Source organism: Misgurnus anguillicaudatus, chromosome 18 (assembly GCF_027580225.2).
Source record: "Misgurnus anguillicaudatus chromosome 18, ASM2758022v2, whole genome shotgun sequence".
Taxonomy (NCBI): domain Eukaryota; kingdom Metazoa; phylum Chordata; class Actinopteri; order Cypriniformes; family Cobitidae; genus Misgurnus; species Misgurnus anguillicaudatus.
In genome coordinates, this window is record NC_073354.2 from 18,578,877 (window position 1) to 18,597,210 (window position 18,334).

The window sequence follows — 18,334 nt, forward strand, 5'->3', positions numbered from 1 at the left end:
ATACATAAACCAAGCCAAGCTAATATAACAAATATGTAATACTGTAAATAAATATTACAATTGAGACTATTAATATAATGTGCTTTGGCGGGCACCTCACAGACTCTGTGCAGGCAACCGAAAGCATTCGGTTAATATCATTATCTCATTTTTGACAGAGGTGTTGTTTAGCGGTTTTTCATCTGAGCTTCTTAAATGTTTACATGCAAGTCAAAGCCTAGTCTCACATAGTACTACAGAAGGTCTGAGAACGTAAAGCAACCATCACATTTCGTTTTGTGTCGCGTCATGTTTTAGGGGCTTGGAGATGTGGCTATTAAAACAGACCGATGTGCAACAACTATCATTCACAAACAAACGTCTCTAAAGTTTATAACAACAATAGCAAACACGTTAAGATAGCTTTTAAACATGCAACGTTTTTCGATCTTGATGAAGCATATTGTCACCGATGTAAACATGAAAGCTTTCTTCTCTCGATCAGACAGCTTTGTGTTGTTTCTGGTCGGACCGTTAAAGATCGCAACACACGTCTCCTGGAAATCCCGTATTGTTTAACCAATCAGAGGACGACTTCGACATTCACTAAAGTGTTTCCAGAAAAGTGTGTTTTAGACATCAAACGTTCAGTCAACGGTCTGTGGGTGTGAAGTCTGAGGCTGAAACTAGTCAAAGTCTAATGTGAGATGTCACAATCACCTTTATTAAAACAGTGTATGATAAAAATAAAATTCCCTTCCTTTATGAAAATATACAGCTGCACAACATGCAAGCTGGTTGGAAAGCTTACATCTGATCTCAGTGTGCATTTCTGGCAGAGGCTTTGTTGAAAAGAAGGAAGGTCATATAAGACCATTCCGATATTGTCTCTTCCCATATCTAGCTGGGAAAAATACTGATATATAACCAAAACTCAGAATTAAAATTAAAAATCAAAATTAACAAAATAATGATATGTTGTTGCCCAGCCCTAGCTCAGAATATGCATAACAGCCGGACCTACCGATGAATAAATTTGCATCACACACATTTATTAATTAAATATATTGTGGTACACTTTCAGAAATAAAGGTACAAAAGTTGTCACTGGGACAGTACCCTTTCAAAAAGGTACACCTGTGTACCCAAAAAGTGAATATTAGTACTGCACAGGTACATACTGGCAGTTCAAAGATACATATTTGTACCTAAATGGTACTGCCCCAGTGACAGCTTTTTTTCGACAGTGTACGATATGATAAGCAAATTCATTGGTCAAAGTAAAATTTGGTATACTAGCTTACTTTGTAAAACCAAAATTTATTTTGGCCAAAAGATTTGCTTTCAATGTGGTCAAATCATTCCACAATTTATTTTCTTATGTAAATCTTATGGAAAATACGGGTTGCTTATTTTTTTAATGTAATGAATCTCTTTTCATCTGGTCCTAAAAACAGTTATTCAGATGTCTCTGTGGTCTTAGACTGATGTGTGCAATTTTTTGATGTTAAATTGCTTATTTCACTTTAATGTGCAGAAACAACTATAAATGGGCCATTTGTACATTGATTTCCCTGACGTGTAAGTGTTGTTCCTCGGCACCATTACCGAAATATTGATCTGTTTGATAAAGCAGCAAGACATAGCAGCAATGACTTAACCAGTATATATATTTTAAATTCAGAATCTCAAAACAAGCCGAAATGATACTATCCTGTCCACCAAGCTTTGCACAAGTACAGTTTTACAAAGCTTTAGTAAAATAAAGATATTTTGCAATTCACTCCAGTGAGGTTTACATTTAGTTGCATGCATCAACGAATATATATTTTACAGTGTGTGTATTTCGGGGTTTGAAGGAGTGTTTCAATGGTGCTGAATTTCATGTGGTTGCTCTTCATAACCGGCTCCATGTGGAAGCCTGTAAACTTTATAACAGGAGGTGGTTTGAGGTCATTGTACAGACTAATGCTGAATCAGACTCACAGAGACAGACAGACACAAACATACACACACATACATAAACACACAGACCAACACTGGCTTGCTAAAGCAATGCTGAATCACAGTGACACATACTGAATGCACAGCTGCATTGGGACATACACACACAAATACCACACTCCCTGGAATAAAGTTCACGCAAGTTCATTTTGAAATACTGCGTTACGAATGAACTCAAACAAAAAAGAACACATAAAACGTGTATTAGGGTAAAAAACAAAACAAATTCTTATTTCTTATGTTTAAATGGTTCAAACACTGTATCGCTTCAAGTGTGCACACCTGTTTCACTTGGGTGTGCATTCATTTTTTCAACATCTATCATCAATGACTCCTTGCATAGAGCAGGGCTATTCAATTGGCGGCCCGCGGGCCAAACCCGGCCCCCAAGGTAATTTGATCCGGCCCTGTATGTAGTCTGTAAAAAAAGACATCTCTAAAATAAATTTAGTAAGTTAGACAACGGGCCGTACAGTTACGAGTTGATACGCGTGCGTCTGTTTCATGTCACGTGATTATATTCGCGCTTTTGTCCACAAGTTCAAAGCGATCGCCTCCCCCGCTCGCGCCCGCGTCTCAAGACGCGATAGCTGACAGACAGTGGTGAGTTAAGAGACCGGACTCTATGGTTGTTTTAACTTTATTTGTTGTATTTTCAGCTTAAAACACTGCCTTTTCCGACACTTGTTGTCTGATATGTTTATGCTTATCCACAATGACATTAACGCGTTAGATAAAGGAAACTCGTTGAAACGATTTTGTGAACTAGACAAAAAGATCCTGCCGTTTCTCCAAAATTCAAAGCAGACAAAGGCTCAAATATTATGCGAGTCATCGTTCTCACACAAGAATGCAATTAAAACGAGTAACAGTTAATCGCCCATCGCTCACAGCACCTGCACCACTGTATGCGTATCATGCTGCCAAACATACACCTGATTTTACTGCTCTTGCGAAATCTAAAAACATATTCTGTTTATTAGAAGGTAGCCTACTGTTTGCCAAGTATTAAGATGGCTGTTGTAGTTTAAATAGGGCTACTGTAATTAGCTTTTGACAAAAACAGCATAAAACAATTATGTTCCATATTATAAACTTTTTTGTTATGTGCACTGAAGTGAGTAAATGAGTTAAATTCTCAATGGGCTCTATCTTACACCCGGCGCAATGCAGCGCAATGCGCGACGCAAGTGTCTTTCGCTAGTTTCCACCCTAATTTTCACGTTTAGCGCCGCGTTGTTTAAATAGCAAATGCATTTGCGCCCCCTTTGCGCCCATGGGCGTTCTGGTCTGAAAAACGAGGTGTGTTCAGGCGCATTGTTGGCGCGTTGCTATTTTGAGGCAACTAAAATAGACTACGCCATTGACCAACAAAAACCTGGTCTAAAGTCTAAAGTCAATGGCGCAATGTGTTTTATGTTATTTAAAGAGCGCATTAGTAAAATGCGCCTATAAACGGGAGGACAACGCGGGTTTGCTTATCACAAAGTACATGAATGCGCAGCAGCACAAAAATGCTTTTAAATATGAAAGATTAAAGGATTGAATGTAAAAGATTATTATTGAGTCTCTTGGACATAATTGAGGACTTATTATGAGACGTTAGAAGGCGCAAAGAGCTGCTTCACCTGCAGCCTGGTAAGTAAATAAATGCTTTGCTTTAAACAAATGCGTCTGTTTTTAAATGTTTTTTTTTAATGCTACCCGACGGATTTATTGTATATGATATACCTGTGGATATGGCGAGATGAGAAACATTTGTAAGTAATGCTTAAAAAAACTCTTTGCTAAAAAAACCGCTGTCCAAAGTGCTGAAACGTGAGGAGAGCCGTTTGTAATTTCTTTAAAAATACTTTATTTGTAACAAACAGGAGATAGAGTACAAACCTTATCTTGCATACTTGTAAATTATGTTTTGATGATATTGGATAGTCATACATTTAAAGCAATTACAAGCCTGCTTTTTACTTCCATGACTAAAAGAAAACGGGTTTTAAAGGTTTTAATAAAAAAATAACAATTTCAATACAAGTGTAAAACAACACAATTATTTAACATTAATCTTAAACTGGGGATCTTCTTCCTCCGCTTAGTTTTTCAGTTTACAAAGTTCGTCATCTAAATAGGGATTAGACATAGCGCCAGCGCAACTTGCTTTTAAAGGGGATGAGAGCTCAGACTCTCATTGGTTTACTGCACGTTATGCCCAAAATACTCCCATTACAATAGGACCAACCCTTTTCGACCATGCGCTCGCGCACAAACCATTTTTCCCGTCGTTAAAATAGCAAAAGTGGATTCGGACACGCCCATTTAGACGTTGCGCTGTGCGCTTTAGACAATGCGCTTAGATCGTTAAAATAGGGCCCAATGAGTGTGATATGGGTCTTATTTACCTATTTAAATGTAGAATAAAGCTTACTAGGGCATCTTACTTATGTTGTTATGCAATTTTAAAATACAACGAACATGTCTGGATGTAGAAAAAGCCTACTTTGACATCTAACAATGCACTAATGTTGTTGAATGCAGTTTCAAAATACATGTTTGTAGAAAAAGCCTATTGTACAATGCACTGATTTTGTTGTTATGCAGTTTTAAAATACAACATGAATATGTTTAAATGTAGAAAAATTTAGTCATCATCACTGTTATATCTCCGGCCCCTCATTTAAGATACTTTTTATGAACTGGCCCCCACGACAAACTAATTGAATAGCCCTGGCATAGAGTTTTGAATGATGATTTAATTACAAGACTCTTAATGCATCAATGCATGAATCACTGTGAAGAAAAGAAAACGGAGATAAAAGTGATGAAAACATGAGCTTTTGAGAAAGAAATGAAATGATTGCTTGAATAAGCAGATGTTGAAATGGCACGGCAAATTATGTTATTAAGGAATTATAATCACGGAAAGGAGCTGGTGAATCAGCTTCCTTTAAAAATTACAGATACATTTATTACTGTCTGTGCTGAACAGCATCTTAACCACAGATGAAAATGACACATAGACTACTGTGAGCTAACATCTGGGACTAAGATATACAGCAAGCTGACAAACGTAACACTGACATACGGCCTCATCATGCGATGGGACAGCTATTCATTCAAGCTGACATAAAGTGACTGTTAATAAAGTTGTCTCAGTATCTGCTACAGCAGATCTCAACTGAATGACTGCTATTTGAAAGATAATGCAACCATATTTTTGGCTCCTGAAGGTTCTGGATATGATCAAACTTTATGTTGTTTACACTTTAAAAATATTTATTTTCAATCCTGCATTGGGTCAAAAATGGACGATAACAGCTGTTGGGTTAAATTAACCTAGAAAATGTTTATATTTGACCCAACAATGAGTGGAAATAACAAAGCATAGGTTAAAGTACAACCCAGCACGTTGTTGAAAATTGAAAATAACCAAGCATTTTTTCGAATATATAACGCAAATACGGGTCAACTGGTACAATAGCGACAATTAGTACAATATTAAGCCATGTGCTAGGCTGGTAAAAACTGATAAATTGTCAATTTACCTGTTTAGCCTAATGTTCAGTATGTCATATCAACAATTTCCATACTTAAAAAAAATCTGGGCTTAACCCAACCCGATGGGTTAAATTATCTTATGATGAACTAGAATTAAATTTAGCAACCCAGCATGTTTTGGAGTGTATGATTTAGTTTTATTGTCTTTCTTTATTCACATTTGTGCTATAAACAATTTTGGTATTGAGTACAACCAGATGAGAACCAAACATTTTGTTTTGCAGTTTGTCTCTTTATGATTGTGTCTCAATGGCTCAAGTTCACAGCAATAATGAAGCACTAACTAAATCAACCCGCATCATAACCGTAAACATTAAACCTATATATTATTTTTATAAACCTATACACTATACATTTACCCATTTGGCAAATGCTTTCATCCAACGCAATTTATATGCATTTTAATTTTTAGCAGTATGTCATTATGCGTGTTCCTTGGGAATCAAACCCACAATCTTTTGCGCTCTAACACAATGCTCTACAGGAACACCTTTTCATTTGTTTCAGATATTAAAAAGCATTGTGATAAATCCCTTCAGCAGGTAGGTTGCAGAATGCAAAGCATAGAGAATAATTTCTTTATGCAATCCTTTAGTAAAGGAATGCTGGGAATCTACAGAGTTTCTTCAATCTCTGTGGGAGGGTGAGGGGGAAGCTGTTTTTCTGTCACTCTTCATGATCTGATTCTCAACAAAGAGCCGATTAAGAGCCTCTCTCTCTCTCTCTCTCTCTCTCTCTCTCTCTCTCTCTCTCTCTATTTCTCTCTCTCTGCTTAACATTCGCTGGCTAACACGATGATGTCACTAACCCAATGCGGTCCCCACACTCAACAATAACAAGGTCATCTGGGAGGGGTGAGGTGGATGTGGGGGTTGCATAGTGGAAGAGAAGTTGGGGGTGCTCTTTGTTTCATCTGCAGAGGATTTTTTTCATTAACCACCACACCAGCACACCCCCACGATCTTTCTTACATTCATTTCCTTTAAGGAGCATATAGGGGGCGATCTTCAGCAGGGATGAGGCAGGCACTGGCCGCTGAGCTGAAATTGTGCTGTAATAATGGACACTGATGCATGTGCATACGACACCTTCAGCAGAGCAGGTGCGTTGTCTCAGTCTTTGATAAAGATGATAAACATGATTAAGCAAAGTTATTTATCAGACTGCAAAATAATGCAGGCCTCTTTGCAATTTAAATGTAGGCTGTGGTTATAAAATACAGTGAGATTGGAACGTCAGACCACTTTTGAAAATAACAGAAAAGCGTATCTTCACGCCACGGTAATGTTCATCTGCAGGAAATGCTCATCATTTTTCCATGCCGTACATCACACCATTGAAATCTGATTCTGATCTTTAAAAATCTGCATTGAGTTACTTAACAATACGTCTTATCTGCAATATAGATAACATTTAAAAGCAAGACAGAAAAGTGTCAGTAATAATGTTATCTCCTGTCAGAGGTGACGACAGACACTCCCTCAAACTCTTGCTTTTTAATATGTGAAGATATAATTTTCTCTCTTGTTCATATTTCACACCTGCGACAAAGGTAAGAAGTCAAGCCTCTTTCACACAGTCATTTCGGTAAAGTACCATGAATTTACCAGAATAAATTTACAAGTAAATACAAAAATGTGCTGTTCACACACACAGTGACGTTCCGTCTTTTTACCAGTAAAACATCATTCACACATCAGTATCAAAATACCAGTAAACTCTGAGAAAAAGCGTAAGTTACCTGTGGCACGTGGCGAGCTCAGGATTGTATTTGTAAACAATGGCGGGTTATGACTTCCTATCCACGGTCTGAATTTTGTTGTTTTCACATCTGACTAGGGCTGTCACAATGATTAAAGGAGCGGTGAATCAAAAACTCAATTTTAACTTGATAATTTGTTATATAAGAGGTCATCATACTTAAATGAACATCCTGCAAGTTTCAGAACTGAAAACGTCCGTGCTACTGAAATATAACCGTCTTTGGCACCAAGCCAGCTAAAAACTCCAGTCTAAAATTCGGAAATCTATGACGTCAAAGTAGAATTGAAACACCTCCCCATAACCAAAAGGACAAGTCTACTTTTGTAGCCCCGCCCACAGCTTCGCGTGACACGTGTGTCTCAGTAAGTAAACATGTCTTTAAAGATTGACAAATTTAACCAAAATGACTTTTTAAATACATTTTTTCTGAGAGACTTTTATTTTGACGCTGTGATCTGTTATGATACCATGGAAACGCTTTTTCGGTTTTGAAAGAACCGCGTGGGAACAACCATGAGAACAACACAGAAGCTAAATACTTCAATTCGGAGGCTTGGAACCTAACATTAGCAATATGCTTGGATAAAGTTTGCTTTTGAAGAAGTTCCAGCTCGTGTGGGGAGCGTTTGTTAACGTTGTGGACATGGATTCATTTGTAAAGAAGTCGATGCTGGATTTGCAGAGAGACTCAGTCAGAAGCACCACTTATATTGGATCTGACAACAATGACACAGCAGTATAATTCACAGTAAGACATTTTACTTTATTTAAGTTACTGTGTTTCACTATTGCTTTGTTAAAAGAGATTGCTTGATGTGTCCTGTTGTAACATCCGTGTCTAAATACGTTTGTTGACTGTTTTAATTTACTAAAAACATTAAACGATTAATAAAGGTACAACACTTAACAATACGACTGTAATTTAAAGGTAGAAATATACAAAGTTAGTTATAAGGAAGGATTTATCAACCGCAGTTTAGATTCTGATGCCCGTTTACTGTGTTGTATACGGTAACTTAGGCAAGTTGCGTTTGAAAGGTCAAACACTCAACAAAGCTTATTTTTTATCATATAACTGTGTTATTTAACATTACGTGAATGTAAAAGCAACCTCACAAGCACAATAGAAATATACAAAGTTATTGATAAGGATTTATTAGCCGCAGTTTAGATTCGGATGCACGCTTACTGTGTTTTATACGGTAATTTAGTCACGTCGAGTTTTGTTTCTACTTTAATATACGTATTGTCATTTATGTGTATCATGTTTAGCACCCAGAATCTTTTGTGTCTCAAACATATTTGTGTTCGGCTGCTATTTTTATCACATTAATGTTTTAAAAACATTTCCCTACATGTAATGACGGGGAATGAAGCTGTCCAATCATAGCAGTGGGTGTTTACGTTCAGGTCTTCAATGCGGCCCGCCCCTTCAAACGAACCATTTCTCAAGACAGCCACTAATCCATGTTACAAAATAGCGTATTACTTATTGCTTTTGATGTTTTTGAATGTAAAAACAACGCGAAATGCATAAGTAGACATCAATCAACGTCATAAAGCAATAAAACCGACCAATTCACGGCCCCTTTAAATAATCGTCTCATCGCGATTGTTTGAGCTCACTGCAATGGTTTTAGATCACCGCAATGATTGCACATCTCTTTAAAAACACAAGGGGGAGCTGCAGCACCTGTATAAACGAAACCGTATCAGATGGCGGTCCTTAACTGAGAGTGTAATGCGAAACATCGCAAAGCCATTCAATACAGTGGAAAAACATAATTTGAAGAATGCTGCAAAACTTTGATAAGCAGTATGAACTGCCAGGTAAAATATAAATTTTCAAAACAGCAATTCCAAATTTAGGGAAGTGAAGGAAAATTATTTTATGAACAAACAAAAAATGTATGAGAATTAAATGTCAAAGCAATAAAACAGGCAATTAATCGTCAAAGTCCTAAAACAGGCAATTAATCGTCATAATCGTCACAAATTATTAGACAGTTAACCGTCAGTCAAATTTCATAACCGTGACAGCCTTACATCTGATGGTTGAGAAGTTGCTTGTGACCAAACAATATTGCATTATGCAAATAGATGGTAAGCTGTTTTAAACAACTTTGATGAAGAAATGTGGACATTAACTTCAGGTGTACTCGACTTTAAGCAGCGTGTGTGTGGACTGTGGAAAAGTCCGTAAACAGTGCGGGGGGAAACGCGTCATCTGTATCAAAACGTTATGATTGGCCCGAAGCTGTCAGGGCGGCCTAACGTCGTCCATTCTAAATGCCGGTAATCTATATTTTTTTGTTCACACATAGCGCTTACTGGTAAATTACTAGTAATTTTACAACCTCTCTTACTGGTAAATTGGCAGCACTAATTTCTACACTACAAAAAGACCTATAGACCTTTAGAGCTTTATTTTACACTACACAGAAAAAGACAAAGATGAGGTGTTTCGTTTTCGACAAGCAAATGATAGATGATAACTATTATACAGTTCAACACGGTGTGGTCGTAGCCCACCATAAACCACCCGTGTAACAAGTGCCCCTCTTCCGAGCATGTGCACATGTTTGTTCGCACATGAGTGTGATAGTGAATAAATAAGGGGGTGTAAACACATGACTGGAGGTGTTTAGATGTGACATTACACCTCTGTGGAAAACTCATACTGTAGCTCGGAAAGCAGAGGTGTGTGCGTATGTGTTTCTGTGCATGTGCCAGTTGCGAATTCCCAACATGCCCTTCAGCCATTGTTAATTGTTAAATTCGATTAAAACTCATGACAGCAGTCACCTTGCTTTAACAAACCTAGAGGCATAAAATGCAATGTGATCTTATCTAGCAATAATGAACACACCTGCCATAAGTCAGTTTGCTACTTATAATGTTAGTCACTCACTACAGACAGTTTGGTGTCTAAGTTTGTCCTATTATCAATATTCAAATTAGTTTGCACTACCTGGACAAACAGCAACAATCACAATATTTCAGTCGTGGCCTTTTGTGTTGTCAGACCAAGACAAATTTAGAAATCTTTATGGTTTAAAAGTGCAGACAGTTTAAAATGTTGGCAAGTGAATGTCTAATGAATTTTTAGGTTAAGGATTTTAATAAGTTAAAGGAATAGTCCATTTTCTTAAAAAAAAAATCTAGATAATTTACTCACCACCATGTCATCCAAAATCTTGATGTCTTTCTTTGTTCAGTCGATAAGAAATTATGTTTTTTTTTTTTTTAGGAAAACATTCCAGGATTTTTCTCATTTTAATGGACTTTAATGGACACCAACACGTTACAGTTCTAATGTAGTTTAAAATTGTTGTTTCAACAGAGTTTCAAAGGACTCTAAATGATCCAAAACGAGTCATAAGGGTCTTATCTAGCGAAACGATTGTCATTTTTGACAAGAAAAATAAAAAATATGCATTTTTAAACCACAACTTCTCGTCTATCTCCAGTCCTGTGACGCGCCAGCGCAACCTCACGTAATTGCGTAATGCCGTGGAAAGGTCAAGTGTTACATGAAACGAACATTTACAGACCATTTTAAACAATAAACTGGCACAAAGACATTAATTAGTATCATTCCACATACAACAACGTCGGAACGGTCCTCTTTCTCCACACTTGTAAACACTGGGGCATAGTTTCGCATACGTCCTCCGTGACCTCTTGATGTGATGACGTATTACGTGAGGTCACGTTGACGCATCACATGACCAGAGATATACAAGAAGTTGTTGTTTAAAAGTGCATATTTTTTATTTTTCTTGTCAAAAATGACAATCATTTAGCTAGATAAGACCCTTATGCCTCGTTTGGGATCGTTTAGAGTCTTTTGAAACTCAGTTGAAACTGCAATTTTAAACTACATTAAAAATGTTACGTGTTGGGGTCCATTAAAGTCCATTATAATGAGAAAAATCCTGGAACGTTTTCCTCAAAAAACATAATTTCTTCTCGACTGAACAAATAAAGACATCAACATTTTGGATGACATGGTGGTAAGTTATCTGAATTATTTTAAGAAAATTGACTAATCCTTTAGGGTAGCGCATCCAATCGTATAGCTTTGTTGAAACCGCTGCCTTTAATACGTTTTGTTCTATACTGTAATAGTTACACAGTAAATGAATCATCGTAAAAATCATAATACTGCATATGCACCCCGTTTCACTAACTTTTGACAAACCTAGCACTTGAAAACTGGAGAGGTTGAGATGCAACAGATGGAAATTCATGAAATGTGTGCTTTGGTCTGTGGCAGACTGCTCATGAAGATGCGCGAGTGTGTGTTTGACAGAGCTACTGCTCATTAGGATGGGCATAATAATGGTCACTGCCATATGGTAGATAGATTAATGATGAATGGTGATTATAGCCATGCTGTAATCTCATGCACCTCATACATACACATTACCACATTTATAAACACACATCAACAAGTCATTCAGTGAATTCTTGGTCTCTCTGTGCCACCGTGAACCCTCACTTTATTAAGTGTACACTGAACTTCAAATATCTTGTTGGCTGTGACTGCACAGCAGCTTTACAAACAATACAAACAGCTTCTTTGGCAAAATAAATGTGTAAAGCCAAGACAAAGAGTGTGCATCCTCACCTCCTCTGGCATGCTGAGAACCAGTTCATTGTCATTTTGGCTGGCGAACCCCTGTAGGAAGTACTCGCTGCAGGCCGCCAAAACAGCCCTGTGTGCGCGAAACTCCTTCCCCTCCACCAGCACGGTGACATCACAGAGCAGGCCCTGCTTGCGCTGCTCATTCAGACCCAGCAGGATGTTGGTACAGTGCACCGTCGACTCATACACGTACATGGGAGCTTCAGACTTCTCATCCACGGACATACCGCTCACACCCTGCGCAGAAAGAGAGATGTAAGAGGATTAAGTCAATTGGATAACAATGCAATTTACAATTAAAACAATTAAAGGAAAGCATCTGCACACACAACACTATCAGACCTGTGGTGCCGTAGTCACTCTATAAAAACAATTATATGAAGATAAAATCTATTTTTGAATACAAATAATGCAAAACTGTCCATAACGTACAGTAGGTCTCGAAAGTTAGTCAATTCATCCACCATGGCAAGTGTGGACAAAAGTTTATTTTTGTACCATAACTACAAGGTTCAGCAATCTCACCATGACCACCTCCTCAAACATACCACCCACAACAAGCGTACGCACACAAACGCGCCCTTCCACAAAGCGACAGGCAAAAACAAAGCCCCAAACCTCCCACATGATCCATGTGGGGATCAGCTGTCGTCATAGCATTCACACTCACTCATTTAACATACACCCCCATGAAAACAGGTGCAGATTCACACTTCAGACAATGATCCCATCCACACACGCAGCGGTAGATTAGCCGCATGTCGTGCAAGCTCGAGAAGATGATGATACAGCCATTGAAGCGACAGAGTCTCTGCTATCGGTTCTTATGTAGATGAGAGATGCTTCTGTGAATGATCTTCAGACATACAGTAACAAAGATTACCTTAAGCTCTTTTTCTGTCTCCTTTGTTTCACCCATCAAAGCAGATCAGCCGGTACATGTGTGATTAGGGACTTAAGTGTCTCTAAATTCTAGATCACCTCTCTCTGTACACAAACGTACCCCAGGCCCTCCATCAGGACCCTTTGACGATCTGTCTTCACAATGACTCGTTTAATCTCATCAGTGATGGGAGCTGGGATTCTCGTCGGAGGAGGCGGACGGGATGCTTTTTGGATGCCAAGTGAATATCGCTAACCTCGCATTCAGCCCGTTGGTGATGTGAATGAACAGATTGAACATGACGATGAGTCAGGAACAGAGCTCAAAATTTCATAATTTGAAAGCACTTGCAGCATTGGCAGTATATGCATATGATCTCTGAAAACAAACCAGGCCTAGTAAATCCTTTCACTTTAAAGTGTAGCCTAGCCTAAAATGAATATTTTGTTATTAAATACTCATCCCATGGTGTTCAAAACCCATTACCATTTCTTAATATCTTTTAAAATTCCACAAAAAAATTGGATCCAAGAGTTCCTATAGCTTAATTGGTAACGCATTGTGTCACCGTGGGTTCACACCAGCCACGTTTGAGGCGTCAAATTCGCGTCTACCGCGTCTAGTTTGCTGCTTGAACATTTTGAGTCTACTCGCTTCATTCGCGCGTGAAATTCTAATTATTAAGACATTCACGTGGAAATTCACGTCATGGGAGGGGCTTCTGCGACTCTGCTCGCGTTCTGTAATCACGTCACTACTAGAGCAAGCTCCTGATTGGTAAACGCGGCACGTTTTTCCGCCAAAGTAACATTATTTTAACTCGCGCGTTTCCTGCGGCAACGCTCAATTCACGCAAACCAGACACACGAATGAGGTGGAATCGCGTCTACCGCACCGTGCTAAACGTCTCATTCGCGCCACGAGACCTCCAGACGTGCGCCAACGCGTCTTTACATTGACTTAACATTGAAATCACTTGCGCTTGACGCCTCTACCATGGCTATTCTGAAAGCAGCATTAGGAGTGTATAAAGTCCTGGAATTGAATCTCAGAAATCGCACATATGCTGTAAATTTTAATAGCATGTGTGGTGGACAAAACATTCCCTTTTAGGCAAACTTTTCCTTTAAGAGTAGGGGGTGTAAGGGGGCGAGCAAGAAAAACACAGACAGAGCAAGGATGCTTAAGCTCTGAATCAGTCTGATTTTAATTGCTTTGGAAACGAAACAATCTCTACTTTCAGCCTCTGCCAGCAGTCTTCTCCACAACACACTAAGCTGTTTAAGTTGTCCGGGTCAACTTCTGCTCACAAAATGATCTGTGCATGACTAAACAATTCCTACAGAGCCCCACTCGCAGCCAACGCTGCTCTTTCCATCTCTCCTGCAGCCAGGACCATATGCCTCCCTGCGGTGAGGAAGCCCCTCCCTGCTCCCAAAACCACCACTGACTTCACCTCTCTAACCCAAAGAGAGACACAGGCCTGAAATTTCTTACCCTTGTCATCTTGTCTTAACCTCTGACTGGGCAAAACGAGCACTTTGCGTTCTCCATGCAGACAGACGGCACACATTCGCAGACGTTCAGAGCTCTGCTTCATCCGAGGCAGGTTGCATGCGGCGGTTACCGCGGTGACTCTTGAATCAGAGCAAATCTGTAAAAGCTGTGAGCCTTGACTGAGAGTTGACGGTTTACGGCTGCCTAAATTAAAATGTGGAAACGGAAAGTTGTCCTCGGTCATTGGAAATGGCTGTGTGTGCAAATGGAAACTCCTCAACCAAGAGAATGGAACCAGTGGGCCAGACACCTCCCTCTCGCTTAATCGCTCTCTCTCTCTATCTATTTCTCATTCGCTCTCCGAGAAAATCAAACCACACGTCATTGTGGTTATATATATATACTGCATCATGTGTGTGTGTGTGCACATATGTGCATGTGTGGAAGGCAGGCTGTGGTTACCATAAAAAAAGAAGAACAAAGAGAGGCAGGTAGAATCGAGCCGTATCTGTGCAAAGCACTACGTTTTAAAGGACCAGTCACCTATATGATGAAACGGACAGCTTTACTTTTTTAGGAGAGATTGCGGTGGATTTTAGAGCGGTAAAGTCACGTTCAATGATATGCGATTTTTCACAATGTGTTTATGATCTTCATTCAGGGGCTTTTACAGCAAATATTAGTACAAATTCTGACACCATTAATTATCATTGTACCTTCAATCCACCTGATTCAAACTAGTACTAGATTATGACAGCTGTAACCACACTGTAAAAAATGATATCCAATCAACATAAATTTGTACTTAACAAATTAACAATTTCAACTTAATAAATTATGTCAACTTATCACAAGTCAAAATTGCATAATAAGGTTGTTAAACTTCATGCCACATTTTTACAGTGCATGTATTTCCGACACTGCATTTGACTCCATTGAGGACCCTACGTTCCCAGATATCTACAGCAAGCCCAACTTGTCACTCCAATTTTATTTTCGACGCTTTAAATATGTTTTCCCTGCTGCATTCAAAGCATGATGACCTGTCTTCCAAGAATTTTTTTTCCGGATGTGGTTGCAAGGTTGAGGAGATTCCAGGCACACTGTTTCGGAATTGGAGTGTGCTTTCTTTCCATGCTGGGATTTTGAAATGTGTGCATTTCGTACCGGATGATGCATACGCACACAAGCCTACCACAAACGACTGCTCTCGGCCACGTTACTGATTGCTGGGAGATGCGAGGAAAACGTACTTCTTCTCCATCGTTTCTACTTTTTTCCTCCAGACCTTCTTCAATCTTGTTAACCGTGGCAGCTAACAGGTTTTGCGAAGAACACTCCCACTCACATCAAAAGTGGAGCTTCCTGATGGGTTTCCGACAGCTGTCGCTGCCGTTCTACTTTTGTCCGCTCAAGGGATTGGAAGACAGAAGAGAATTGAGACTTACAGTATGTGAAACCAGCCGAATTGCTCTACAAAGAATACTGATTGGGTATTTAATTATATTAATAAGCAATAGAGATTCGCTTCATTGCAGATTATTAAAAACAACACATGATGATCAAATTGTAATTCTCTCTTTAATGTGCATAGATTTATAAGTAGATTTATGCATTTGGCAGATGCTTTTATCCAAAGTGACTTACAGTGCATTACAAGGCAAACATTTTATGCTTTACAAATACTCTACTGTATCTTCCCAGGAAGGCAAATTTTGTGCTTTGTTTAATTTAAAGCTGAAGTGTATACATTTCTGGATAAAATGATACATTCTCATCTTTACATATAAAAAATCCACATATTGAAAGTCCAAGCTGTGTTTGAACCTTGACTCAAAAACAGAGGTTTCAGGAAAACCTGTTCTCTCATCTGAGTGATTTAATTGTATCTTGAACTGAAGCCCTTTTCCCTCCTCTTGAATTCCTTATTTTTCCCTCTCTTACTTTCTCCCTGGCCCCCGACCAGCCTGCACACAGCAGTCACTTTCCTGAAATAACAGACACTGACCCGATGTCCTTATAATTAGCGCTTGTCCAAAGACGTCCTTGTCCAAAGACGCTCCTGCACTCTGCACCGACCCTAGCCAGCAGCTTCAGATTTCAGACAGTAAAGGCGGGTTCACACAGCGGACCCTAAAAATAAACAAACCCATGAGAGGCCTTCTTTACAGCTTCACTACAGAGCTGGGCGTTCCCATGCCCGGGGACCTTTAAACTAGTTTAAATTCAGCAGTATCTCAGCTAACATCAGTAAAGGCGGTTGACAGCCCAGACTGTGTGTGTAAAGCAGTGCTGTTGTAAAACCGTGCAGGAGGCCTGACATGGCGGTTTGGGCGGATGACAGCTCATGATGTGCTTTGCGGTGTGTGTCCTAACTTCTGTCTCCATAGACACACAGTCTGCTGCCGAGCAACAAAGCTGTTGATATGGATACGCTGACAGAAACACTCAACTCACCTGTGACCAATTCAACACTCAAACTTTATGTTTAAGTTACTACAGTTGCTACCAAATTCAGTTACAACAAATTATGTGATAATGTGATAATGCTCAGATGCTAAAAAGCCATTTGGGGAATTATAATATATACACATGAGAGTTGGTAACACACAGGAGGAGAACAGAGCTATTCAAATAATGTATTGGATACATTTGGGATTAAAAAGAATTTAATAAGAAAAATGTTTGCAGCGATTAACTTTCTAAACCTCAGAAGAGGACATTTCTAATATTACTGGGTCTCCTTCTCAACAGAACAAACTGAGAAGTAGGAGAACCAAAGCATTTACACAATACAGGTTTCAACTAAAACAGAAAATGTAATATGCATTTCAGCCCGTTCATTTACACAACATTGGTGTTTTCGGGGCCTAAAAAAACTCAAACGTTGTTTTGTTGACTCAGTTTTCCTCATCTTCATTTAAACTGCAAAAATGCGAATTTGTTATGAAAATGGTAAAGCCATATCCATATTACGTCTTAAGACATCACATGGCATCGGCAACTGGCCTGGCATGCACGATATAAAGTTGTTTTCGTTGTGAACAGTTGACAGCCCGGATGCTATTGTCTGTACATGAAACTTCTCAAAAATGCAATCTTTTCCATTTTTAGTAAAATTTTTGCCACAGGCCTGAGGTAATTTGGTATTAAACTTCTCTGCACTGTAAAAAGTAAAAGTAAAAATGACTTTAATTGGTAACGCCTAAAAAAATCAAGCTTTATCAACTTAAATTTTCTCACTTTAAGTGAAAAATGTTAGTAGAAAATGTTTAAATATTTTAGGTGTACTAGGGGTGTGCAATATTGGCAAAAAAGTTAATATCTGGAAAATACCTATGATTTAATATTATTAATATGATCAAGGTTAATGTTGGTGTTATTAACCCAACAGAAAGTCAGTCTTTATGATTTAAAATGGAAACATTAAACAGTAGGGCTAACAACTAATCGCAACTAATCGTTTGCAGAATAAAAGTTTTTGTTTAAATATATATATATATATATGATGTAAATAAAAACTTTTATTCTGCAAATGATTATTTGCGATTAGTTGGTATGCAGCCCTACTAAACAGTAGCGTACTTGAAGAAAAAATAACATTGTAATACAGTAATTTTCTCCGCTTGCGAGATAGAAATTGCAAAAAGTGCGATCAGCTGAAGTATAAAGAAGTATGACATTGATTTTTACCTGCCATACACACATCACAATTAAATATGCTGCTACATCACGTTCTTAAATTTGTGGGCACTGAAGGCTGCTTTTTTATAAGTGATATACTCGATAATATAATTTTGCACATCGTTATAACAACAAAAACAACAACTATATTATCACAAACAATATATCTTGCACACCCTTAGGTGTTAAGAGGGAGGGGGTTTAAAGCTATTTCATGCATTCTGACTTATTAACACAGGTTAAAAGTTGGTTTCCTCATGTTAAACATAGGCAATGTGTCAAAAAAAGCAGTTGGACATGTTACAGAGTATTTCTGTGCC

At 38.5% G+C, this 18,334-nt stretch overlaps 1 protein-coding gene across 4 annotated transcripts in view; it reads right to left on the reverse strand.

Moving 5' to 3' along the window:
* bach2b (BTB and CNC homology 1, basic leucine zipper transcription factor 2b) overlaps nt 1-18,334 on the reverse strand; it is a 105,464-nt gene that overhangs the window by 23,512 nt on the left and 63,618 nt on the right. For 3 of the 4 annotated variants that reach the window (XM_055185836.2, XM_055185838.2, XM_055185837.2), the window contains exon 2: nt 11,933-12,187. In XM_055185836.2, coding sequence (XP_055041811.2) covers nt 11,933-12,175 — 243 coding nt within the window. In that variant the 5' untranslated portion in view covers nt 12,176-12,187. Of the gene's footprint in view, nt 1-11,932; nt 12,188-14,330; nt 14,798-18,334 lie in introns of those variants that run through there. The other variant, XM_055185835.2, reaches the window with a different exon arrangement.